Source organism: Sinocyclocheilus grahami, unplaced genomic scaffold, assembly GCF_001515645.1.
Source record: "Sinocyclocheilus grahami isolate Dianchi unplaced genomic scaffold, SAMN03320097.WGS_v1.1 scaffold79.1, whole genome shotgun sequence".
NCBI lineage: Eukaryota > Metazoa > Chordata > Actinopteri > Cypriniformes > Cyprinidae > Sinocyclocheilus > Sinocyclocheilus grahami.
Genome location: NW_015505258.1, coordinates 1,542,158 through 1,569,674, shown reverse-complemented (window position 1 = coordinate 1,569,674; position 27,517 = coordinate 1,542,158). Strand labels below are relative to the sequence as shown.

Genomic DNA, 27,517 nt, shown 5'->3' with positions numbered 1-27,517 from the left:
CACAACTGTAAACAGCTACTGTTTCAACATCGTAGAAACAACCCAGAACAACACAACCTAGCGAGCACCTAGTAATATCCTAGAAACCATCAAAAAGCACCACAGCGAACAGTTAGCAAAACCTTAGAAGTCAGCCAGAACAACCTAGCAACAGCTTAGAAACCACCCAAAACCCTTGAGTGAACAGCTACTGTAGCAACACCATAGAAACCCAGGACTCCTTAGCAAGCCCCTAGCAACAGCCTAGAAACCACCCAAAAATCCTGAGTGAACGGCTACTTTAGCAACACCATAGAAACCCAGGACACCTTAGCACGCCCTAGCAACAGTCTAGAAACCATCCAAAACACCACAACAAACAGCTAGCAATACCATAGAAACCTCCTATAGCAACACCCAAGAAACTACCCAGAACAATCTAGCAAATATCTAGCAACAGTCTAGAAATCACCTAAAACACCACAGCGAACAGCTAGCAACACCATAGAAACCAGCCAGAACAACTAGCAACTTCCTAGAGACCACTTAAAACACTCTAGCAACCACATAGCGATCAATGGGAACCAATCACAGCACCCTAGCATGGTGGCGGTAAGGGTTTACATGGGCAAGAACCCCAATTCTAATGTCTTAAGTGTTTTTTTATCAATATGAATATTAAACTTAAATTAGATGACTTTAAAGGGCATCTATTATGCCCCTTTTTACAATATGTAATACAAGTCTCAGGTATCCCCAGAATGTGTCTGTGAAGTTTCAGTTCAAAATACCCCATAGATCATTTATTATATCATTTTGAAAATGCCTGTTTTGATTCTTGAAAGCAGAAACATACTGTTTTTGTGCATGTCTCTTTAAATGCAAATGAGCTGCTGCTCCCCGCCCCCTTTTCCAGAATAGCACTTTGCAAAAAAAAAAACCATCTGTTTGGTTTTGGTTATCATGTCTAACACGTTGAAATCATGCATTTTAGAGCCATATTAGGTTGATTTTCTGATATAGGTTTTTCTGAGCGCACACATCCAAAGCACACGCACAGAAAGCGGCTGTCACGTTGCATGTGAGTACTAAACTAAGTTCTCTTTCATGTCTTATTGCGCTTAAATGGTTAAATACACACAAGTTTGTTAAAAACACAAGTTTCAAAAAGTCGTTTATGTCTGTGAAGGTAAACAGCTGGGAAAGACATCAAATGTTTATATTAGATCTATGTATTAAGTGACAACAGCGTAATATACAGTATCTATAGACATTATTCCTGAACACATAAGTCACGCCTGACTCTTAACCAGAAGGATGCTTTGCATTTCAGGTCTGCAGTGTTTCTAGTATGTTCCGAGCTGATAATCTAATGTTAAACCTATTAAAGGGGTCATATAATGCTACATGCACTTTTACAAGTTGTTTGAACTGAAATGTGTGTTGGCAGTGTGTGTACACAACCACCCTAAAATGATAAAAATTCACCCAGTGGTTTTTTGTTAATCTACTAAAATCTTTACCCCTTTCTCAAATCGAGCCGATCTCAGATACCTGTCTGTGTGATGTCACACAGACAGGCCCCTCCCACGATAGTTTGATTGACAGTAGCGTTTCAGCACAGACTGGACTGGCGTCTTACCTTAGACCCGCCCTGAGTGAGCTGTCATAAGGCCACCATTGTTTCACCGCTGGAGCAGATGTAGACAAGAATGACTCCTAAGCGATTGAGGTCTTCTGGTGTTGGATGTAATAATGAACATAGCAGTCGTTGTTTACTCCCGACATCTGAGCCGCTGAAGACTCAGTGGATTATGTTTGTTTTTGAAGGGAATGCGCCCCCAATCTACATAAATGCGTCTATGTTCGCGCAAATCATTCGTGATCCAGCTTCACCTACAGAAGAAGTGAGTATAAGGTTTTTTTAATGAATATTTGCAAAGCGCCTTAACTAATAATGTGCTAATTAGCAAGTTTCACGATGAATGCGGATAAAATAAACAGTCTCTCTGAGAGCGGCTTGGAAGAGAGGGGCGGGGTCAGCAGAGCTCATTAACATTTAAAGGAAAATGCTACAAAACTGCATGCTCTGACAAGAGCTGTTTTTGACAGGGTAAAAAAGGTGTTTTTTAGACTACCATTGAGAAATTTTAACCAAACTATGATACAGACTTTTCATTAAGACCCTAAAGAATCATATTAGCTTGTGGAAAATGGGCATCCTATGACCCTTTTAAAATGTTTTTTAAAAGCACATTGCTCCATAGCGCCATCTATGACCTGCCTCAAGACCTTTTACCGTTTGCACTGCACTTGATGCACACTGCTTATGATTTATGGGGATTAAAAAAGGAGCAGGTGGATTTTTATCTTTGGTGTGTAGGTGGTTGTGTACACACACTGCCAACACACATTTATGTTCAAACAACATGAAAAAGTGAATTTTGCATAATAGGTGCCCTTAAAAAAAAAATCTCAGAATGACTGCGGAATTGAATACTATTATTTTTAATACAAAGCCACCCAGGTGGTGCTGCATTCTTTTTGAGCTCTAGGATTGCTCAGTCACAGAAGCTCATCCAGATCAGCATTTCTACCATCTCTTCTCCCGCTGCCCACCCTGTATATAATCCAGGACTCATATAACAGACAGCAGAGAAAGCTGAGCCCTTTCCCTGTGCCAGCGGTGATTTAAAATATGATCATTGTGAGATTCTGTTGTGCCATTCATCACACATTCAGGTGGAGCAAAGGAGGTCATGGCACTGGATGAAAGCTGCAATAAATTCAGACTGTCACTTCAAACGCATGCACAGCACTGATCCGGGACAATAAGAAGGCTGTTGCTCAGCATTTCAAACACACGCACACACAATTCAGAGTGTGCTGTAAATATAAGAGACTCTTTGTGGATGCTTTTCAACACATTCATCATATTTCCATGCACAGGTTGCTGGAAGATCAGACCTCTACTGTGACCTCCAATGGTGGTCATGGACGTGCACCAAGACATGTTATGCCCTGTTCACATGGGTAGCGGTTTTATTGGCACTAATTGCCAACTAGTTAACATGTTAATTAACTATTTTTATCACTTTTTTTCAAAAGTGTGTATTACTGTTTGAGTTTGCTTTCTAAAGATCCAAATTTATAGTTTGCAGTTTCATACTATTGACAGCACTTATTATAAATATAAATAAATAAATAAGCTGTTTTCTCTCTTAAATGTTTATGCATCTAACATTCATAGCAAGCAAAATAAAATAAAAAGATATGCATAAATATGTCAACTTAATATAATGTAAATATTAAGTAACAATATAAAATACATTATTTAACATTATTTAATAAATTAGTAACTATAAATGGGATATATAACCAATCAAATTTCAGCATATTTTGGGGTCCATGGCATCATTTATTTAATTTATTATTATTTTTTAAAATCTGGATTAAAACATCACACTGCGATGGTTAAGCTTGATTGGTGCTGTTGCATGGGCCTGGAGAGAGAAGTGAAAGTGGTCTGTCATGAGTGACAGGCTCATTGTGAACAGCTTTTGAACTCATGGGAATATTGCCAGTGCCAGCCATCAACAGGTGTGCGTGAATGTACTGTATAGTATGTGTGCGTTATCCTTTGTATCTGTGACTGATTGATTGCAGAGGCTCATGGGGACATAGGCCGGAGGTTGGGGAATGCCTGAAATGTTACTCCTTTTCCCTTTTGCTGATGGTTTATTTGAAGCTGAGCTTTTCATAAGCCAATAAAAAGAGAAGGCATGCAAGCTTATGCTGCTTTATGAAAAGATTCCTTCAGATCAAATAACCATAAATTGGTTGTCGAAAGACGCGAATCATGCCGAGGAATGCTGCTGTTTTATCAATCTGTGGTCTCAAAATGGAGGCTGAGTGGTGGACGGTTTTGGGGACATAGTGCTGACTCTGGAATATGTGTGTATGATGTCTTACTGGAGTCATGCCGAGCCGGGCTCAGCTAATATTAGTTAGAGCTGTCTGGTTTTGATAGAAAGCGTAACAAAGAATGATGTCAAGCTAGCTGGAAACGAGATGAGCGTGAGCTCACAGTGCACGGCTTTGCTGTGTGTGACTGTTTTGCCTGCTGTTGTGTGGGTTATTATTAGTTTGTGAAGTGTTGTTTGGTGATATTCAGGTGAGCTGGGTTCAGCTCCAGTGTGTGTGTGTTGATGTGGGGAGCGTTTAGGGGAGCAAGAATGAGAGATTCCCCCTTAGTTTCAGCTGCATTTCAGCCAAATAGGACAGGAAATTGGGGGAAGAGGGGGGCTTGGCTGTAGCCTCCCATTCTGGGGCACAAGCAAAGATGGAGAGGGGCTGCTCACGAGAGAGAGGGACCGACTCCTGTTCCAAACTCCAAACTGACCTAGTTTCTCAGACAAAGACTCTGAGAGTGTTCAACTTCTGTTACAATCTCTCTCTCTCTATTGTCTGCCACATTTCCAAACTTCCTCTCGTAGATAATATTTCCTTTCTTTCTTTCTTTGTTTGTTCATCAGTCTGTTTGTCTGTCTTTTTCCTTTTCTTTTTGTCTTTTCTTTTTTCTTTTTATGGCCTTCCTCTATCTCACTTTTTAAGTCTGTCTGTCTATTTGTCTTTTTGTTTTATTTGCCTTTTCTTTCTTTCTCTCTCTTTGTTCATCAGTCTGTCTTTTTCTTTTTGTCTTTTATTATCTTTTCTTTTTTTTCTTTTCTTTGTCTGTCTTCCTGTGTGTTTGTCTGTCCTTGTTTATTTTCTGTCTGTCCTTTCTTTCTTTCTTTGTTTCTGCCCTTCTGTCTCTTTTTTTTTTACTCTGGTCTTTTTTATTTCTATTTTTTTATTTTATTTTCTGTTCTGTCCTTGTTTATTTTCTGTCTGTCCTTTCTTTCTTTCTTTGTTTCTGCCCTTCTGTCTCTTTTTTTTTACTCTGGTCTTTTTTATTTCTATTTTTTTATTTTATTTTCTGTCCTATCTATCTGTCTGTCTGTCTGTCTGTCTGTCTGTCATGTCTCTCTTGAGGCTCTCTCTTTTATGTCTTCTCTTCTCTTCTCTTTCTTAGTGTTTTCTCTCGTTCTGGTCCATATCTCATATGTGAACATTTATGTTTTTCTTTTTGCCAGACTGGCTGTCATAACACACTTCATGTATGCTCTAGTAAGTCATTTCGGTCAGACGGCATCTGCCAAGAAAATGTGCACATAACTTATGGTTCCTTTGTCTGTGGCTGGTCCCGCTTGTCTTGCACACTCTTCTTTCATAACTCACAATGTAATCCTCAGATTTCCCCTCACCTCCTGGATTTTCACTCTTCCCAGAGTAGCTGTATCATCACTCATCTCTTCATCTAGCGCTCCAGTTTTGCCTTCTCATGAGCACTGTTCGTTCAGGGGAATTATCTCCGGTCTACAGCTGAGTGTAAATCACCGTAATTACAGTGTCCGTGTTCCCTTGCCTTGTAAAGGTGCTGAATGTGCCAGTCCCTTATTTTCTGGCTCATTTTGCCCCCACCTCAGCATGTTTGCCTTCCCAGACTCCTTGTGGCTCTGGAAACAAACAGAAGAGAAAAAAAGACCCCACGTTTTACAGTCCAGGACTGTAGAGGCACAGGGAAAGAGCCCCTTATAAATCCAGACCGCTGTCTTACAGGACTCATATGGTTTGTTTATTTGTACCTATTTATTGTAGCAGTTCAGTTTGAGTCTTTTTTTTTTTTTAGTTTGTTTTGCCTGGTGGCCTTCTTTTGTTGGCTCCAGTGTCCGTAGTTTCTCTCAGGAGATTGCCATTCTTGGCACTTTCCCATACTTTAGTCCGTTGCAGTCTGGTGGAATTTGTTTGTCTATCTTGGCTTGTTGGTTTTGGTCCCGGGGCTTGGTTATTAAGGGTTAATGAGGCCAGGCACTGATAAACGGACTTGATAAATAGTGCTGTTTAACTCCGCAAGCCCAACAGCCAGGAACCAGACCACTCCTGAGACCATTTGCCTCTGCTCTATTTTGGTTTTTGGCATCTGTTGGACACAAAATAGGCTGTAAAATATGATTAACTTTCTAATTTAATGCAAAACGCCTTTTACTCATTAAGGCAAGCATGTATCTTCTTAACGGCAGCATTATTATGATTATAGTGTTGGAAAACCCCTTCAAGCTGGAAATCTCACTACCCAAGGTTGTTGGTTTAGTATAAATGATAGCTAATTATTAAGCTATGCAATAGATCTTTTTTTAAGGAGACATTCTGGGTTTAGTACAAGTTAAGCCCAATGGATATTGTGGCATAATGTTGATTATCACAAAAAACAATGTGGACTCTTATTTTCTTTAAGAAGAAAGAAAATTTTGCAGCGTATGTAAATGGAACCCCTTTTTGAGGATTTAAAAGCAAAAATGTGAAGCATTTTATAAAAGCACTAACATTGTAAAGTGTATGTATTATTTGAGCTGTAAGTTGTTCTTGTGATTTTTGCAGTCATTTTAATTTGAAAAATTGGATAATTACCATTAAAAATTGTGGGATTGGTAAGATGTTTTTTTTTAACAAGAAGTCTCTTATGCTCACCATTTAAAAAATAAAATAAATAAAAAATAAACAGTAAAAATAAGTAATATTGTGAAATGTATTACACTTTGAAACAACTATTCTCATTTTCAATATATTTTAAAATGTAATTTATTTCAAACATGAATTTCAACAGCCATTACTTTAGTCTTCAGTGTCACAATTTTTTTTATTTTTTATTTTTTTATTAATTTTTTATTTTATTTACTGTGATGACATTTACTATGATTTTTAGTGATTAAAATCACTTCACTTTTTTTTGTATAAAGTTACACTACTGTTCAAAAGTTTATGGTCAGTAAGCGTAATATTTTTTATATTTTTGTATGAATGATTCTTATGAACAATAGCGTAATGCAGAAAAGGTTAGTTTATTACAGTAAAATCATGTTAACATGCATATCATTTACGTCTTTTGGCAAAACTGTTGAAACCAGAATTATTTTATTGTCTCGTATTGGCTCTTTTCACTTCCATCCTAGGTTTCTCACTGTGAACCAGATCTTCCTTAAACTTTAACCCAGTGGAACAGCTTGCCTTTAACTCAGTATTAACCAACCACTTCAAAACTGAGAAAGTTGGTGACCCCGATTCTCTGTTCCTCAGCAGGTGACCCAAACCTGCCAGTATTTTACGTGGCATGATGATCAGGCAGTTTTCTCATGAGACCAGCTTATGACTTTTTTCGAGGTCAGAGGTGAAAGAGCAGAGAGAGAAAAGATAAATATTGTTAGAGGGGCTCCTTTTAACCACTGTATTAGTTGCATGCTTTGCTTTCCTGCATCGCTTTGTATGTTTACTCTGAAGATCATTGAGGGGCTCAAGTGTGGCGTCCATGGTAATTACATTAGGGGTGAGAGTCACGTCCTGCTGTGTCGGAGCCATTTATAGTCTCTTTATAGTCCATGAGTTATGAATCACCTCAGTGTTTGCAATGGGAAAATGTAATGGAATAGAGGTACTTCACCAATTTCACAGGTCTCACAGGAGTTTTCTGAATCACTAACAAGCAAAGCAAATTCAAGTGTGAAAATGCCTAGTATGATTTCTGTGAGGTCATCCACGCTCAATTTTCTCACTTTCTCGCTCTCAGGACTATCTTGGCTGCATTATTGACTGTGGCGACTTGCCTCTCAAACCCGAGGAGGTCAGCACCCTCTTCTGCAACATTGAGGACATCTATGAGTTTAACAGGTGGGTGTCTTCATTCTTGATGTCTGTCTGAGTGGCAGCGGTGTCTGTTGAATTTGTCTCAAACACAATGACTGGCCTGGGTCCTGGTCTGTCCCACCATGAGGGACAATGTGCAGATGTCTGCCAAGAGCGAGTATACGGCATTTCTGATGCACTCCAGCAGACTGTCCCTGGACTGTTGTAGTTATCTGGAATGCTCTTCAGGAGACGTTTTCTCAGCCGTCATCATAGCTTAAGCTCGTTTTAAAAGACGTGCAACATATGGTTTATTACACTGTGAGTTCATGCATGGTCCACCGAACAATTTAGTCAGTCTTGTTATGTGTCTGTTTCACACTGTTTATTACAAATGACACTCAGTGTTTATTTCAGACTTGTATGCATGGTTTAGCCCAGAGGTTTCTAGTTGGTGGGTCGCTGCTACTTGCCACTCATATATCCTGTTTTTACATAATTCTCTTTCTTGGTTCACCTCCACTCCACATCATCCCTCTAATGACATTAGGCAGTTTCGAAATTGAACATGGCGCCTTACCGCCAGCTCTTGTGGGAAATGATCTTGGCTGTGCTGCAAACAGAAAATCTTAAAAACTCTTGGGTGTCCTCATGACCTTATTTAATATAACTTCCTTTAATAAAATGGCAGGAGTTTTCTTCCCATCGTAGCAGCTTTTGGCCTCTGCTTGAGATTATATTGGCGTGTAATGAGTAGAATGAGTTATTAGTTTTTAGGAATACCATTCTTAAAGGGATAGTTCACTTATAAATAAATGATCTTTCATAATTTACAGTTTGTAGCATCCACAGGCTGTCAAGCTCCAAAAAATGACCAAAAAAATCACCATACAAGCAGTCCATACTGTATGACTACATTACTTTTTTTTAAGTTTGGGGTCGGTAAGCTTATTTATTTGTCTCTAAATGGTTTACATTTTTTTTGTATGTGTTTAAAGTGTCTTATACTCACCAAGGCTGCAATTATTTGATTAAAATTACAGTAAAAACAGTAAAATTGGGAAATATTATCGCAATTTAAAATAACTGTTTTCTTTTTTAATATATTTTAAAATGTAATTTATTCCTGTGATGGCAAAGCTGAAATTTCAGCATCATTACTCCAGTCTTCAGTATCACATGATCAGAAATCGTTCTGATATGCTGATTTGCAGCTTAAAAACATTTCTTATTATTATCAATGTTGAAAACAGTTTTGCTGCTTAATATTTTGGAAACCGTGATAATAAATATTTTTTTTGTTGAATATTTTAATGAGTAGAATGTTCAAAAGAACAGCAACTTTTATTTATAAATCTTTTGTAACATTGTAAATATCTTTACTGTCACTTATGATCAAATAAATGTGTCCCAGTTGAATGAAAGTATTTATTTCTTTGTAAAAAAAAAATGTTTTTAATATAAATCTTTTTAAATATCTTTACTGTCACTTTTGATTTTAATGGACCGTGTTGAATTAAAATATGAATTCCTTTGTATAAAAAAATCTCAAACTTTTGAACAGTCGGGTGTATATTCCATATTTCATCTGAAGCCATATACTATATATTTACATGATTAATAGACTGAAATTTAAGTCACTCTAAAATTAAATCAAATCATTCATTTAACTCGGCATGCAGCCCTCAAATTATATGAGAATGAATAATGGCTGAAATTGGGTTTGTTCATCCCACAAAGCTTCATGTTTATGAAAAACAGGGAGTTGGAAATTATTCAATATTTCTTTGATTGTGTTCAGGGAAAGAATAACAGCATGTGGGTTTGGAACGACAAAGATGGTGAGAAAATGATTACAGAATTTTCATTTCTGAGTGAACTACCCCCTTAAATCAGCTCTCGTGCCTCTGTAGTTGTTAAGACTATATACAATTGAATGATTGAATTTTCCCTCTTTCTTATAGTTTAAGCAGACAAAGGCTCTCTCTTTGTCTGTTCTTACTCTTAAAAGCCCTCTGCTCGTTGCTGTAGAATGTAGCCCCTGTATTCAGACTTGATTCTGTTGAGTCTACTTTCTTGGCACCGGTCAGAGCTTTAGGACACGTACAGATGTCATGTTCCTCTTAGCCAAAGCAGCCGGGCTCCGAGGTAGAGCTCAGGCCCCTGTGGTGAACGAGCCACACATGACCTGTCAGAGAGTGAGGCTGCAGCCAAGCGAGCAGTGCATCCTGGGACAGCAGACAGGACTTATTTTGTTCCCACAGACATCTGTCCAGTTATAGTGAAGCATTGTAAATTGTCCCTTTGCACTGGAATGCTGCATTTGTCTTTTGCAGCGACTGCAACAGAACAGGCTGTTTTTGCTGGCTTGGGAATCTCATCTCTATTTTGCAGTGATGAAAACATTCCACTGCTGACTCATTCTTGTGTTTTGCAATAGTTCTTTTAAAACCTTATTATCAGTTCTTATTGTTCTAGGTTTATTTTAGCATTTGTAATCGCACCCTTATTTTTTTTCCCCCTTTCTGATGGCCTTAAATGGGTGTTAAAACTTCAGGGTCAGCTACATGGCACATTGTACTCAGTGACTCTTCAGAATAGACCTTTTTAAAGCCATACTAAATACATAATAGGTATACACTTTCAAAACTTTGGGGTTCAAAGTTTTTAAGGTGTTTTTTTTTCAAGGAAATAATACTTTTATTCAGCAAGGACACATAAAATTGATCAAAATGACAGTAAAGACATTTATGATGTTCCAAATTTCAGTTTCAAATAAATTTAGTATTTTTGTACTTGAACTTTCTATTCATTAAAATAATCCTGAAAATATTAATCCACAAAAATATTAAGAAGAACTGTTTCGAACACTGATAATAATAAATGTTTTTTGAGCCCAAAATAAGCATATTACAGTGATTTCTGAGGGATAATTTGACCCTGAAGACTGAAGACCGAAGACTGGCTGCTTAAAATTCAGCTTTATCATCACAGTAATAAAAATATATTAAAATAGAAAACAGTTATTTAAATTGTAATACATTTTCACAATATTATATTTTTATCAAACAAAAGCAGCCTTGGTGAGCATTTGCATAATTTGATAAAAATTACAGCTTGATTTCAAATGACAAAAATATTCTGCTCAAAAGTTTTAAAATGTCATATTTTATCTTAAGTTTGTCTTTTAGGTAGTAACCAAGCACACTAACGTAAGAAAAAAAACATTTCATCACAACCATGGGACCGTCAAAATTTTTTTTTAAATGTGTAATACATTTTCATAATAATTACATAATAATGTTTTAAAAATATTTTCATAATATTTTATTTTTAATGATATAAGTATGCATATATTTTTCACTTTTTTTTTTTTTTCACATTTTCATTTTTTTCTATAATGAATTTTCAAAAGGCTTCCAAATATTTTTTAGTGATTTTAATGAAATTTGTTACTTTAAAAAATATTTAACTAATGGGTAATAAAAGATTTCTAAAAATGGGACACCCTATGTAGCAAGTACACAAGTGTGCCATTTCAGTCGGGACCATTGAGATACACTTTTATTTGCCCAGACAGATTTCCTCCATTAAGTGAGACCGCAACAACCTTTATCTCCTTTGTGTGCTCATACGGGATCACGCCTGTCAGTTTACCGTGCATTTACTTCATTTTGGATTCAAATACACCTTAACACTGCAGACAGACACTGTTCATTTCTTAATAAAGACAAATCTGGTTTTCCCTAAAGCACACATCTCACTGTCCTCGTGCCTCCCCAATGTCTCACTGTCTGCTTTGATCTCGTTTGAGAGAAATAATGGGTGTAGATTTGTCCTGAGGATTTGTATATTGCATAAAAAAAGAAGAATGACTGTGTGAATTTCCCCCACCATGATGCTGTCTCCAGCAAAAATAAAAGCTTGACTGCTGTGGGAAATACGAGTTAGATGAAAGGAACCGTAATGTAGCGAACTTCTGTTTGAGTTATATACACCATGTTAATGGATGAATGGTTGGGAGTAGGACAAAAGAAAGGGATGAGACGAGGAGGAGAGTATGAATCGAGACAAGACGACAACTTATGAGTCGAGTCCAAAAAACAGAAAGGGTGAGGTGAAAACTGAATGGGACAAAGGGAATCACATTTTTTTTATATGCAGGGCATCTTGCAGGTAACTCCCTGTTTTTGGTCATATGAAAATAAATTGTTGGACTTATTAATTTTTTTGCTGGTGTTTATTGGAGTTTGTTGTACTACATGGATTACTAGCCAATTCTTACATGGTCAAAAAACCAATCTGGTGTCTTAGTCTTAAATTTCTAATTTTTCCTCAAGTAATACCGCAAACACTTTTGTATGTACTTTATCTGGCAAATTCCACTGCTGACTCATTCTTGTGTTTTGCAATAGTTCTTTTAAAACCTTATTATCAGTTCTTATTGTTCTAGGTTTATTTTAGCATTTGTAATCGCACCCTTATTTTTTTTCCCCCTTTCTGATGGCCTTAAATGGGTGTTAAAACTTCAGGGTCAGCTACATGGCACATTGTACTCAGTGACTCTTCAGAATAGACCTTTTTAAAGCCATACTAAATACATAATAGGTATACACTTTCAAAACTTTGGGGTTCAAAGTTTTTAAGGTGTTTTTTTTTCAAGGAAATAATACTTTTATTCAGCAAGGACACATAAAATTGATCAAAATGACAGTAAAGACATTTATGATGTTCCAAATTTCAGTTTCAAATAAATTTAGTATTTTTGTACTTGAACTTTCTATTCATTAAAATAATCCTGAAAATATTAATCCACAAAAATATTAAGAAGAACTGTTTCGAACACTGATAATAATAAATGTTTTTTGAGCCCAAAATAAGCATATTACAGTGATTTCTGAGGGATAATTTGACCCTGAAGACTGAAGACCGAAGACTGGCTGCTTAAAATTCAGCTTTATCATCACAGTAATAAAAATATATTAAAATAGAAAACAGTTATTTAAATTGTAATACATTTTCACAATATTATATTTTTATCAAACAAAAGCAGCCTTGGTGAGCATTTGCATAATTTGATAAAAATTACAGCTTGATTTCAAATGACAAAAATATTCTGCTCAAAAGTTTTAAAATGTCATATTTTATCTTAAGTTTGTCTTTTAGGTAGTAACCAAGCACACTAACGTAAGAAAAAAAACATTTCATCACAACCATGGGACCGTCAAAATTTTTTTTTAAATGTGTAATACATTTTCATAATAATTACATAATAATGTTTTAAAAATATTTTCATAATATTTTATTTTTAATGATATAAGTATGCATATATTTTTCACTTTTTTTTTTTTTCACATTTTCATTTTTTTCTATAATGAATTTTCAAAAGGCTTCCAAATATTTTTTAGTGATTTTAATGAAATTTGTTACTTTAAAAAATATTTAACTAATGGGTAATAAAAGATTTCTAAAAATGGGACACCCTATGTAGCAAGTACACAAGTGTGCCATTTCAGTCGGGACCATTGAGATACACTTTTATTTGCCCAGACAGATTTCCTCCATTAAGTGAGACCGCAACAACCTTTATCTCCTTTGTGTGCTCATACGGGATCACGCCTGTCAGTTTACCGTGCATTTACTTCATTTTGGATTCAAATACACCTTAACACTGCAGACAGACACTGTTCATTTCTTAATAAAGACAAATCTGGTTTTCCCTAAAGCACACATCTCACTGTCCTCGTGCCTCCCCAATGTCTCACTGTCTGCTTTGATCTCGTTTGAGAGAAATAATGGGTGTAGATTTGTCCTGAGGATTTGTATATTGCATAAAAAAAGAAGAATGACTGTGTGAATTTCCCCCACCATGATGCTGTCTCCAGCAAAAATAAAAGCTTGACTGCTGTGGGAAATACGAGTTAGATGAAAGGAACCGTAATGTAGCGAACTTCTGTTTGAGTTATATACACCATGTTAATGGATGAATGGTTGGGAGTAGGACAAAAGAAAGGGATGAGACGAGGAGGAGAGTATGAATCGAGACAAGACGACAACTTATGAGTCGAGTCCAAAAAACAGAAAGGGTGAGGTGAAAACTGAATGGGACAAAGGGAATCACATTTTTTTTATATGCAGGGCATCTTGCAGGTAACTCTGTTTTTGGTCATATGAAAATAAATTGTTGGACTTATTAATTTTTTTGCTGGTGTTTATTGGAGTTTGTTGTACTACATGGATTACTAGCCAATTCTTACATGGTCAAAAAAACAATCTGGTGTCTTAGTCTTAAATTTCTAATTTTTCCTCAAGTAATACCGCAAACACTTTTGTATGTACTTTATCTGGCAAAGAAGAACCTGGGAAAGTATTTAGCATGCACGTAACACACATATTTCAAGTCTCAAACTATTGGTCCGCCAACACTTTCCTGGGATTTGAGTGAAGGGGCCAAAACCTCACAAGATTTGCCAAGATTTAATTGAATCCAACTTATCTACTACAGTTCGGACTAGAAAGCAGATGCTTGTGACTTTGAATCGATAGTAACATCTTTATTGTTTTACAATTCCAAATGACGGAACTACGTGTTGTTATTATGCCACACCTTTCAAGACAATCAAGTCATCGTTCGGGAACATCCCATCCCTACAGGCACCTCAAACGCCAAGCTCTTTGGACAATCCAAGAAAGCATGCATGAACTCAATTAAATTTCCTTTATAACCACAGTGAAGTCCCCCTACCACAAAGGTCAGCCACTAAATGAATTTCGTCTTCAGAGGGGAAGAGAGGATGATGAAGGCTGGAGTGCTGCGGTTTTCTTCCGAACTTTTCCCCTCAGCCACATGAAGTAAAGTTCATAGTGTTTAGAGAGTGTCACGTTGTTTTCTTTCACGATATAGAAGGAGGGTTTCCCTTGAGACTGACCAGCCTGGCGGTTTGGGAGCCTCTTGGGAGTTTCGCTAATAGACTGAATGAAATACGGCGTGCCTGGTCGAGCCGTCATATAGCTTTCGTTCAACCCTTCCTTCAAAATACAGTCAGGGAATGTCAAACCACTCATCCTCGGTCGAAAAAGTCCCACTGGCCACAAGAGATCATATCAACTTCATAACACTGAGGGAAAATCCATTTGATTCCATCTCGTGTTTGAGTTACAATAGAGATTGTTTCACTAAACCAAGCCCAAGCTTCCTTTATTGCATTCCAGACACTGTTACTAGCCAATATAATTCAAAATCAATGTTTTCCATTGATTTACTACCTGAAATGAGACTTTTCCCCACTAGAAGAATGCACTGCAGAAAGGTTTTCAATTTTGACTGTAGGGATATTGGAGTATGTTTGGAGGAAATCAAGCCAAAATGAGAGGTATCCCATCTGTGTGCATTTAAGCAATGGTTTGGTCTAAATTATAAAAAAGAAATGAATGCTGTTTGGAAACGCAGGCCGGAGTTGGAGCCCGTTCCAGTCAAGAGTGTCCTCTTGAAACTCCAGTCCCAGATGTTTCCTCAGAAAGGGAATAACATAATTTAGACAAAGACATAGTCCAAGTCTCATGTCAGAAACCTGGTTTTCATATGCCACTCGATTAATTTGTCAGCTTACAAATGCTTTTGTGAGAATTTGTGAGCAGGAATACATGTGTCATGCACCAAAACTGACTCGATTCTTGTTTTTTACAGTGAGCTTTTAGAAGATCTGGAACGTAGTCCACATGCAGCAGCCATAGCAGAGTGCTTTGTGGAGAGGGTAAGCACATGACTTAGTAAAATATACATTTCTTCCTGTTCCTTCCACACAATGCACGGATCTCAAGACAAGGAGTTTGTGTTTTAATGCACGTCATTGTAGAAGTGTTGTCTAAGGAAAATCCAGTTTTGTTACTTTTTTTTCATCTTGGGGACCTCGCTTGGCAGTATGGCAGAAGCACACAGATATATTTGGGCCAGAACAACAGATGGACTCAGTGAAACGAAACCTAAACATATCAGCAAACAGCATTGAACTTTTAACACATGCACACGTCAGCTAAGTGCATTTGCAGACACTTTTGGCGTTCTTGTCTCCAAACCACAATGACACAACAATGAGCAGACCAGGCTGGGATGGGAACCAGACAAGGACATCATTGTTTGGAGTGCTAGAGAGGTCGAATGTGCTCACGGCTCTTTCTGCAAAGATTTGTTTCATAGTTTGGAAGAAGGAAATCATTCTTTACCTTTAAATTGCCCGAGGCTGTCTCTATCTCAAGCACCAAGACCCAATGTTTACCTCCTGCTGAAACGGCCACTGTTAGGATCAATTAGGGCTGGCCTAGGAAGCAGAGAGTACATTCGATTAAGCCATTACCGGTGGGTTATTTTGAGGGTTTAGCTCAATTGAACCTTCTCTAATGTGATCTCAAAGTCAGGTTTTTACCATAATCTCTGCAACATCAAAAAAATGAAAACTTGTTCCAAATCAAGCAGTGCCTCTAGACTAGATATCAGGCTCCAAATAGAGCAGAACATAATAGATGTGTTTACATGCTCGTACAGATGTAGCTCAGTGACTGTAACTCTGCATCTGCTGAGCTGCCCATATCTGGTCAGATACGGGAATATTGGCCATTGCCAGAGCAGATGATGGGGTTCACTTGATTGGCTTGTTTTGGTACTGCTTCTGTTTTTGGTACACAAACATTTAGTGGAAAAATCTCCCACATACTGCCAAGTGAATGCCAGTCTAGATTGTGCCGTTTTTAATCGTCTGTTATATTTTTGTCTGGTTTCATAACTCTGAACTCTGTATATTTTTGATGTCCATAGTTAGTAGTGTACTTTTGTTCATAGAATGAAAGCATTATCTTTGAAGTCACTGTAACAATTTATGATTTTCTAAGTCCCCTTAAAAATTTTTTTTTTTTTTTTTTTTTTTTTTTTTTTTTAGAGTGAAGCTTTTGACATTTACACCATATACTGCATGAATTACCCAAAGTAAGTAAAGAATATTTCTATTCCTCTGATATGATCATTAAAGTACCATTCAAAAGTTTGGAGTGTGTGTGTTGAATAAATTAATACTTTTATTCAGAAAACATTCAACAAAAATGACAGTATAGACATTTATAATGTATTTCAATGTATTTCTGGATTCTTTGATAATAATTAGAAATGTTTTTTGAACACCAAATCAGCATATTAGAATGATTTCTAAAGGATCATGTGAAAACTGAAGCCTTAAGTAATGAAGCTGAAAATTCAGCTTTGCCATCACAGGAATAAATTACATTTTGAGATATATTCAAATGGAAATGCAATAATATTTCACAGTACACTCTTAAAAATAAAAGTGCTTCACGATGCCATAGAAGAGCCTTTTCTTGTCTAAATGGTTCCATAAAGAACCTTTAACATCTGAAGAACCTCTGTTTCACAAAAGGTTCTTTGTGGCGAAAGGTTCTTCAGATTATAAAAAGGTAAGAAAGAGATGGTTCTTTAAAGAACCTTTGACAATGGTTCTTTGTGGAACCAAAAATGGTTCTTCTATGGCATCGCTGTGAAGAACCCTTTAAGCACCTTTATTTTTAAGAGTGTATTACTGTTTTCACTTTATTTTTGGTCAAATAAATACAACCTTGTTGAGCATAAGAGACACAAACCAAATTACAATTGAATAAATGTATATTTAAAACTTATTTGAACTGTATATATAGCATTTTGAACTGACAAAATGGTAAAAAAAAAAAAACTTAATTGCCCCGCATGTATCCCTGAAAACTGTTGCATAATGATAAAAGTATGTGGCATTTTTGTGGACAACATAATTAGAATCATGTGATGTAGATGTCAACCACAGTGATGTATAGTCATGTAAGATATTTTTGATGAATGTCATGTGGTTTTAATTAGTCAGTGTTAGCTATATGTCTAGTAGAAAATTAGATATATCAGAGGCAAACATGCCTGGGTGATGACTACTTGGAAATACATTTCAGCCCCTCTCTTAGTATTCCCATGGGCCTCTGGTACAGCAGCAGCAGATGTTCTGCTAGAGCTGATTCTGATCCACCTTTAGAGAATTAGCTGTTGCATATTAATGCAAATAACTCTGCAGTTATTCAGATTCTTAAAAGAATATTTATTATAAAGTATTTTTATTATAAATGTTATAAGGCAGTACACAATATATATGCAACTAATGGTGGTGAAACAAACAAAAAAAAACATTGTATGAAGATGTAAGAAACAGGAGGTTGCACAAAAACAAATATTTCTGAGTTGTATTTAATATTCGGAGACTGAGTGTTTTGTAAGTGCATTTGTAGGTTTACACAGCTACCAGCTGAATGCATTACTGCAGGCTTTAGGATAAGATGAAGTGCTGTCAGGCAAAGCTGCCAAACTGGTCAGTCTCCCAGTAGACCACCCTGCTTAAATGTCTTCCTCCCTGTTTCCGTCCAGCTCAGTAACAGTCCTGCGGGACTGCATGAAGAACGAGAGCCTGGTGCGCTTCTTCCAGGAAAGGCAGGCCACTCTGTGTCACTCATTGCCTCTGGAGACTTACCTGCTAAAACCGGTGCAAAGGATTCTTAAATACCACCTCCTGCTGCAGGTCAGTGGAGTACAATGCCTTAAATCTGATCCTTTTTTTTTTCCAGAGTGATGCGTTTTTTGCTGGAAGATTTTGTAGCTATGGCATCTGCTAGCAGGGGCAAATGGGGCCATGCTAGTAAACTTGAAAACAGACGTGTAACACTTGTCAGACTGTACAGCTGATCTGTTGTCGCCCCCTTGTGGTAGGAACTATCCAAACACTTTGATAAAAGTGATCCTGGGTATGAGGTGGTGGAAGATGCCATTATAACCATGACAGCTGTTGCCTGGTACATCAATGACATGAAGAGGAAACAGGAACATGCAGTCAGACTGCAGGTAATCCCAGCCATCAAATGCTCCCTATGACTTTTTACAGAATCAAATATTCTGTAACTCTGCAATTAATTCTGTTGCAAATGCAAATGTTACTTCTTTTTATAGGAGATTGAGAGCTTGTTGCTGAACTGGACTGGGCCTGATCTCAGTGGTTTTGGAGAGCTGGTACTTGAAGGCTCCTTCCGAGTTCAGCGTGTGAAAAAGGAAAGAGCATTCTTTCTTTTTGACAAAATGCTTCTCATTGCCAAGAAGAGGCTGGATCATTTTATATACAGCACTCACATCTTTGTAAGTCATCATCATTTGTGATCAGATTTCAGTTCTAAATCTACTATATATCTACTGTTGGAGTGTAGCATTTTACTTAAAGGATTTATGATATGCAAAACTCATGTTTTTCTCATTCTCCCTCTCATCTTTGAAGTGCTGTAATCTGCTCTTAGTGGAAAGCATGAAGGATCCCCTCTGTTTTAAGGTGTCTGACCAAACGATCCCAAAACAGCAACACATTGTTCAGGTAAAATATTTAAAATGCACATCAGACAGGCAACTTCATTACTGTCTGGAACACTTTGTAGTTGCATTACTTGTTTTATGTTAAAAGTGATGAAAAAGGCAATGATGGTAAAGAGAATCTAAAAACCTTACTATACTTCTCTGTAGGCTAAAAACCAGGAGGAGAAGCGGCTGTGGCTACATTACCTCAAAAGGATGATAGTGGAAAACCATCCTGCATCCTTACCCCAAAAAGTAAGAGTTTTTTTTATGTCAAACTATGCATCATTGTGTCAAGGATAATGTACAGTCAAAATTGACCAACATTTTGAATTCAGCTAGTTCAGTTATACATAGTTTACAGATGGACACCAGAGCACTAAATATCTATTTATAACATGTTTTCCAGGCAAGACAGGTTCTTGGTGACAACTTCTGTCAATGTAAGTATTATTTGAATTCTTGTCAGTTTCAACTGTCGCTTGCGGCAATGAGTGTGACTGGCTGTGGATTATTCATGTTTTGTGCCATACTTAAGCTCCACAGTTTGATCAGCAGCCAATAAGAAAACAAATGCCTTCTCCACGACTGGACGATGTTCATAACTACCACAGAGGAAGAAGGCAATCAGGTCTGGCATGTAGTGTTCATTAGAATACCTTAAAATGCCAAACCGCACTATTTCAAATACTGATAAAAGTGAACTTCATAACTCCTGACAGAGCCACCAGAGTTCATCTACACCCCTGAGAAAGCCAAGAAAAGCCTTCCACTCCTCCTTGAGGGTAGCCTGCCATACAAGCGTGGGAGGAGACAGTCTGGTGAATATAATCTAATCTCAGATTTATAAAACGGGCATAAAATGATTAAATTCAAAAAAAATTTTGCTTTTTTTTTTTTTTTTTCAGTATATTTCACTATTTTTTATTGTATTTGTTTTATAGGTTTATTATTTATTTATTTAGTGTTGTTTACGTCATATTGATGCTGGCACCAAATTAAAATTCTTGTAAAGTTCTAAAGTTTCTAAAGTTTAAAGTCTAAAATCTAATCTTTATATGCCTCAAGCACCTGCCAAAGATATTGAAGTTGCGTTCCAGCAAAGTGGTGAGTGTAGACTTTAGTTCTTTCACTTTCTATAATTCTGTTATCTTGTTGTTCTTTGATCAGTGATGATATTTCTTGAAAGTGAATGTGAAAAAGTAAACAATTAGAACAGAGATATAGATTTTAAGAATGGAATAGTCTATAAAAAAGGAAAAAAGTTTTTCATTTTTGTTTCTATCTTTCTCTTTCTGATCTGCCATGGCTTCACTGTTCATGGAATCCAGGTTCTTTAAAGGTGTGAGAGGATTTCACTTTCTTACATTAAACATTTATATAACATACAGCCTTAATTCTATCATTTTTGCAACGTAATGCAACCTTGTAGCAATAGGTTTTGTTTATACTTTTGGTATCACAGCTGTGATAAAATGTGTATCTATTGTATATCTATGCTTCTGTCAATTGAATGGGTTTTCAGGCTGGCAGTGAAGGGGAGTTGTGCCCACAGGCTGATAGCATGGGCTCATCAGGCAGTACCAGCACTCTGGCATCCTCTGTCATTGAAGTTGAATCTGGCCGTGATGATCTGGCTTTATGTCAGGACGAGGATGACATGACCCCACTCGCTCCACCACCAACACTGTCCATTACTGAGGAAATCATGCAGTTCATTAATGAGAGCCGTGCTCGACAAGGCATGGCGGAGTTAACATCTGAAGTGGTACATATAGCACATTTTGACACCTAAAACAATATGCCAAGACAGTAATTGCTGTAGTAACTCAACACAATGCTTCATTGCTATTGGTATACACATTGACATCAGTGACTTTGTAGTAATAATGCTGTTAATGTAAGCTTCTAGTTATAAGAAAATGGCATTTTGCTCATTTTTTGTTTTCCACTGTGCCAGTTGACTCCAGAGTCCCCGGAAGTCCAGCCATCAGAGCCACAGCAGCTAGATGAATCCAAACCACTAATAGCTGAGGTGGATGAAAATAAATATCAGACCAATGATACCGAAAGATCAGAACCAGTAGAAATGCTGGTAGATGGGTCAGACAAAGAAGAGGACAGCCATCCATCCTGTGAAGCGAATGTTGCTCCAGCAGAGGAGCATGAGAAATCATCATCACTACTGCACACCTCCAAAGAAGTGAATCAATCAGGAGAGTTGACATTACCAGAGCCCAGTCATAGTGAACCATCAAAACCAGAAATGGTGAAGGTCACAGGTGAAAAGGGGGAAAAAGACACAGAGGACTCTGTTAGTGAAAGTGCAGAACCTCATTTATCTGACAATTTGGACAAAACCACTGATGACATAGCATGTGCGGCTAAGTCAGCTTGTGCTCACATTGCTACTGCATTAAAAGCAACTGACAGCTCTCTTGTCCCCAAAGCAGAACCTGAGCAAAAACTAACCAAAAGTGACAAGCAAATTATTGAGAAGATACGCAGCTATTATGAGGCAGCGGAGGCAGGTGTCGAGGAGGGTCAGACAGCCCGAAGAAACAGCTTCTCTCATATTCCTGCTGGATTAGTGAAAGATTCGGTGTCTCGATTCAATGTTTGTGTTCGCCAAGACAGTCTACTTGAGCCTGAGAGTAGCCGCTCAGACTGTGTTGAAACTGACGCAGCATCTTCATTACTCCCAACATCAGACCAAGTTGACCAGAATCTCAACCATGAGGAATCTGTTGATACAGCCATTTCTCTTGCACATTCAGATGTTATCCAAGAACAAAAAGAATTATTAAACAACAAGACTGCAGATCAAAAGGATGAAGATATTTGTGAGTTCAGTCCCTGTATGGAACTCTGGAAGGAGAAGGAAAGAACTGGCCAAGAATCTCTGAAAGTCCCTTTCTCAATGGAAAAGAGCCGTGGTGAAGATACAGTTGCTTCTGAGGAAAACAAGACATTCCTAAATTGCACAACAACCCAGGTGCATCATAAACTTGATCATTCACAGTGCTATCCAGACACTTCAGACATATCTAATCTGCAGACGAAAGAGACAGCGGATACATCTCTTCAATATAGAAGTAGAACAAGAGCTAGCATGTCCTCTCATGGAAACCTGGATAGCCTTCCCAATCAGATTAAAGTTGGCCGATGGTCTCGTCATGGCAAGGTGGTAACGTGTAGTCATACCCTTTATGAAGGAATGGAAGAGGTACCAGATTTAGGTTTTTTTGATGGTGGACCAGTCAATCAATGCTTGGTAGAAAACTCAGAAAAGATTCTTAATAAAGTGCAAATGCTTGCACGCATGTACACAGCAAAAGCAAGCAGCATGAAAGTACCACTACACCAGAAGAAAACACGAGTGAGTAGGCCAGCATGGTCAGTGGAGGGAAAAGGGAGCACTTCACCCAAGTCTCGGCAAGTACAGCTACACCAGGGGGATATAAGGATCCTAAATCAGCCCACGGGTGAGTTCATAATCCATATATAATTCAATTATGATCTTGTGTGATATTATTCTACTCATTATTTTAAAATGTTGCCTATTGTTTTGTTGCAGAAGAATCTTCAGTATCAACACCTCCTGAACCTTTTGGTCACATAATTTTAAGGGAGAAGTTGTCTACAACATATCACCAAGAAAATGATTGTAATCTCATTGGGCCCCCAGATGAGATCTCTACAAATGTATCTAATTCACTGTATTTTTCATCTGCTGAATCCTCTGCTACTTCAGTTAAAATATTAACAACTGTTGTGGAATCACAGATTTCTGTGATATCAGATCACAGAGAAAGCTCCTTAGAAAAATGTGAGTCTAAACTACATGAAGGAGATCAATCCTTGTCAGCTTGCGCTGGAACTCAAATCCAAGCTGAGCCAGAAGTGCCATCCAAACTAGCCGGATTTCCATTGGACGAGCATGCTGACAATGTACTACAGTCTGTTCCGGAGAATCATTTATATGCTGTGGACAAATCCACTGCAATAAATAGGACTGAAGAAGGACCGATATTGCAAGAGGAGAACCTGGTTTTTGTGAGCAATTCTGTTCCAGTTAGTGAACTTTTTACTGACCCAGTAATCATTAAACATTTAGAAGAAGAGACTCACAGTGTAGAGGAGAAAAGGGGCTTAACTGTACAGCACTGTAAAAGCATATTGTCCATAGATGATAAACAAGATGAAATACATACAGGACATATGAATTCCAAGCAGGACCGAGCTGATATTGAAACCACTAGCATGAAGGAAATAACACCTGTAGTGTCCACTGTTAGCGAAGTTGGAGCATGTCCCCCATTACAGCCAGCACCCTGTGTTCTAAACACTGTAGTTGTCTCTGAAGGATCAGAGCTTTCGTACCCTGTAGCCCAGGAGGTTACAACAAGCCCTACACAACTGATGCCTCTGCTTGGTTCATGTGGCAAGTGTAGTCCACTGGATGTTAAATCCAAAGAAGACCTAAGCAATAATTCAAAGACTTTGAGCCCACCCTGTACACCCCTTGTAGGTGGACCTCCTTTGGATGAGCTTCCAAGGTTTACTAGCCAAAGACCTTCCAATCTACCCTCCGCCACAGGAAAGAGAAGTCCCTTCACCAATTGGAATCCATCATCTCCAGCCACTCAGAGGTAGTCTGCTAAGCATGTCACAAACCAAGCTGTAGTAATAGGGTGTATCCAATTGATATTTAAGTTATGAGTTGTAGTTTATATTACAGCAGTGTAAGTATTTGATTTCATTTTAATCTATCTTATCTTGCCTTTTAGAGTGCCACATACTTCATTGCAGACTGAGGAACAGATTCAGGATGCTTCAGCTTCTGGCCTTTCTACTCACAGACCATCTTTTTCTCAGGCTCCTAATGATAAGCCTTCAGACATTCCTTTTGGTTGTGGACGTCCATTAGATGCAAAGCCACCATCTGCCTTTAGCCCAAACCTGCGAATGCGGTCACCCTCTCCAATTAGAAGTGCCCAGAACTCCAGATTGTCCTCAACGGACTCAGCTCTTACAAAGTCTCTTGCTGCCTCTTGTATCAGTCAGACAATTTCCCAAACCATGGCCAAGAGAGGTGCACATCTTCAGACTGCTTCCCCATCTGTAAGCTCTTCTCCTCTGCCCACATCTTCTGTAAGGTTAAGGTCACCATCACCCAAACCCATCACCTTCGACTCAAGTGCAGAGTCAGGTTTTAGGAATACATCCAGCACCGGGGTAGGGAGTCAACCCCTAAGGTCTTGTCCATCCCCAGTCAGATCGAACAGTCTTCGATCTAGTCCAGCAACAGTTCAGACCCCTCCTCCTTACCGTAGTCAACGCTCAATATCCCCTGCACCTCCAGTTAGCCTCCATTCAGCTCCATCTCCTAACAGCATAAACACTGCAGCTCTTGAACAGCCTTCTTACACCAGTTTAAATGGTAATAATAACAATAACAACAGTTTAAGTAATAACGGCTGGGCCACTAACCATAAAAAAGCACCACCCTCAAATACGGGTGAACTCCCTCATTTCCATGATCCTCAAAGAACAACCTTGCACAATAGGGTTGCTCGTCCCTTTCCATCCTCTGAGCCTAGCTCCCGTGTTCACTCCCCTTCTATTTGCCCATCTCCAGTCACCCGAATCTGCTCCCCTCCACCTGCTCCAATCCACTCCAGTCATCTGGTAACAAAGCCACCAAATCCCAGAGCCCCCAGGCAAGGTGGCTTTTTTATCCCTCTATCTTTGGAGATCTCAAGATCAACATCAGCTTGTTCATTATCCCCTTGTGAGAGCCCCAGAATCACCTCTCCACCCCCTATTGGCATTCCTGCAAGTGTATGGGGTTTTGCTAATCCGCAGCCAAGGAATCCCTCATTAACAAATGCATATTCTCCAACAAAAGTGGAAACAAACTCTACTCAAAGAGGCACCAGAATCATCTCTCCTACCCCAATGGGAACGTCTTCATATTCAGCAACCAACTCTCAGAGCCAGAGGAGGCTACGAGGAGCCAGTTTGCCCTTTGTTGCTCTAGGGGATAGACCACCCAGTCCAACTAGACACGAATGCAGGTCTTGGGCAGAAAGTGGACGATGGTCAGTGGGTTCAGAATTGGGGTTAATAAGTCCTCATGGGGGTTCATACAGTGGCAGCCCATCTTCTATCAGCCCTGGCCCTCTTTCACCCGTTAGACTAACAACTGAAAGGACCACTCTTAGCGGAAAACATTTCACAAGCATCGCCTGGCCGGATGTACATGATATGTTGACTAAATACAACACAGAGCCCTGTACTGAAACTGTTGCTTTGTCCTGCACCGAGACAGAGCAAGATGACATAGAGGCTGCAGAATCGACTTGTCGGAGCACCCTGATCTGTCCCTATGTCGCTCCAGCTAACCCAAATTTGAAAGAGAGTCCCATTCAGTGCCCAATCGAAGGCAAAACAGAAGAAAGTATTCCTAATCAAGGGTCCAAAACAACATTAAAAACCAGTTATGCCACCACTGTCAACTTACAGATTGCCGGGAGTGGGAGGATAGCGACTTTTAGCAATGCACAAGTCAGCCTGACTCAGACACTGTCCCCTGTAGCAGACAGCCAGAGCAGGAGAAGGGTCAGCATCAATAGCTGCAACTTCTCAATGCAGAACTGCAAAAGGCTTTGAGTGGTGTGCTCCTGGGGTCTGGTATGGTGCCTCGTTCTTCAAAGACACGTTATCTGGCACTTTAGCGTGTAGCAGAGGTGTCAGCTTAGAGATCCATGTCCACTCCACACAGACAAAAAAAAATCATGGACTATAAAATACGGGTCTCAGCCAGTTTATGCTATGGTCAGTGATTTTTTTAAATTTTTTATCCTCAACCCTACTTTCTGGCCAGGATACCAGTAAAACATCAGTAAAAAACTGCTTTGCTATATTTGGCAGTGTTTATTTTATTGCTTTTAAGACTGTCATATGCAAATGTATTATATGTAATAGAACTAAAGCCTGTGTCATTAAAGGCTTTCAGTTGGCTGTGATATATAAAGGAACTTATTTATGAAGTAGTTGTTTTCTGGCACTTAACTCTTGTTTCTTTGTTTTGCACATTTTTCTCTAATGTGGTCCAGACGTGTCTGGAAAACAGTGTGTTTCAGACAAAACATTCTCGTGTATGTTAAAATAAATTTTTATTGCCAGTGTTCTATATGGATTTGGTTAATAATACATTTGAAAACAAGGGGACATGAATCGCTGCTTTGATTGTTAATACAAACATCAAAACATCTGATCTGATATTTTGCGTTGATGAAAATGTTTGCTGTACACAATGAAAAAGCATTCCATCACACCCAAGAAAAGTATTCTGGTGTGGACTAAGACAAGGTAATGCTGATCAAATGGACTCTTGATTTTGTTTTAATTTTTAGTGTATTTTTAATGTAATACATTGTTGATTTCTAAAGGAGATTGTCACAATCAATGAATGCTTAAGCCAACTGAACCTATATCTCAGATTTGTTTACCTAAGGCCTTTATGCTTCACACCCTGCCTGCTAGAGATGGTGCAAAGAAAACAAATGTTCACACCTGCTCTCTGTACTTCCTGTCAAAAAAAAAAATCCACGATTTTCACACTGTATGGAAAATGTGTTCTGTTATTTGTACCCAAATAAAACCAGCATAGTGTCATTCTGATTGAGCCATTGTATTACTTTTGCTGTGATATCATTGTAGATTTTGTATGGGTGTGTCTAAAAGGAGGGGCCTGAAGAAGAAAAAAGCATAGGGCCTGAAGAAAAAGAATGTCACATTTTTCTAAATGCTAGGTAAAAGGAAGTCTATCAGTATACTACAGCAAATATGCTGCCAAAAATCATTTGCCTGAAGGGGCGATTGAATCGTTGGCTTTTGATAATAATGTATTATTTACTCATTCGGATAACTGAACGATTTAACTGAATTGCTTTAAAACTGGAGGCAAGATAAAGTGCTTTTGATAAATTGCATTAATATGAAGGCTAAATGTTTGCTGAATAATATTGTAGGCAGTGATGTTGTACTTCTGGGCTCATAGATTTTTGTGAAGAACAGCTGGGATATTTTTGTGCTTTGTTTAGTCTTTTGTTGACCTTTAGTTTACACCCAGTTGTAACTGGTATACTTTCTTGCACTCATTCGATGATGCATTTCAGAAAGCTTCTAACATTAGTGTCAGCACCATTTGAAGATTGTGTTGTGTAATTCGTTTTTATTATCTACATACAGGCCTGTGCGTTTCTGAGTGAGAAAGCACAGATGTCATATTTATCACACTGTTATGATAAAATTAATATAATTTGCAAAAAATTGCAAAAAGTGCTTTTTCCGTATTTAATTAACGAGTGTACGATTAAAAGAGTAGCAGCTATGTAA

The 27,517-nt window shown here is 38.1% G+C and overlaps 1 protein-coding gene across 2 annotated transcripts in view; it reads left to right on the top strand.

Annotated features, from left to right (window-relative positions):
- Positions 1–26,787, top strand: part of LOC107586265 (uncharacterized) — a 46,633-nt gene extending 19,846 nt beyond the window's left edge. For both annotated transcript variants that reach the window (XM_016273543.1, XM_016273544.1), the window contains 17 exons: positions 7,643–7,743; positions 15,386–15,452; positions 16,632–16,678; positions 18,146–18,296; positions 18,485–18,616; positions 18,722–18,904; positions 19,041–19,133; positions 19,280–19,366; positions 19,521–19,554; positions 19,650–19,742; positions 19,834–19,932; positions 20,180–20,218; positions 20,443–20,453; positions 20,637–20,879; positions 21,072–22,596; positions 22,689–23,763; positions 23,902–26,787. In XM_016273543.1, the coding sequence (XP_016129029.1) occupies positions 7,643–7,743; positions 15,386–15,452; positions 16,632–16,678; positions 18,146–18,296; positions 18,485–18,616; positions 18,722–18,904; positions 19,041–19,133; positions 19,280–19,366; positions 19,521–19,554; positions 19,650–19,742; positions 19,834–19,932; positions 20,180–20,218; positions 20,443–20,453; positions 20,637–20,879; positions 21,072–22,596; positions 22,689–23,763; positions 23,902–25,786 (5,865 nt within the window). In that variant the 3' untranslated portion in view covers positions 25,787–26,787. The remainder of the gene's footprint in view (positions 1–7,642; positions 7,744–15,385; positions 15,453–16,631; positions 16,679–18,145; positions 18,297–18,484; positions 18,617–18,721; positions 18,905–19,040; positions 19,134–19,279; positions 19,367–19,520; positions 19,555–19,649; positions 19,743–19,833; positions 19,933–20,179; positions 20,219–20,442; positions 20,454–20,636; positions 20,880–21,071; positions 22,597–22,688; positions 23,764–23,901) is intronic.
- Positions 26,788–27,517: the final 730 nt, after the last annotated feature.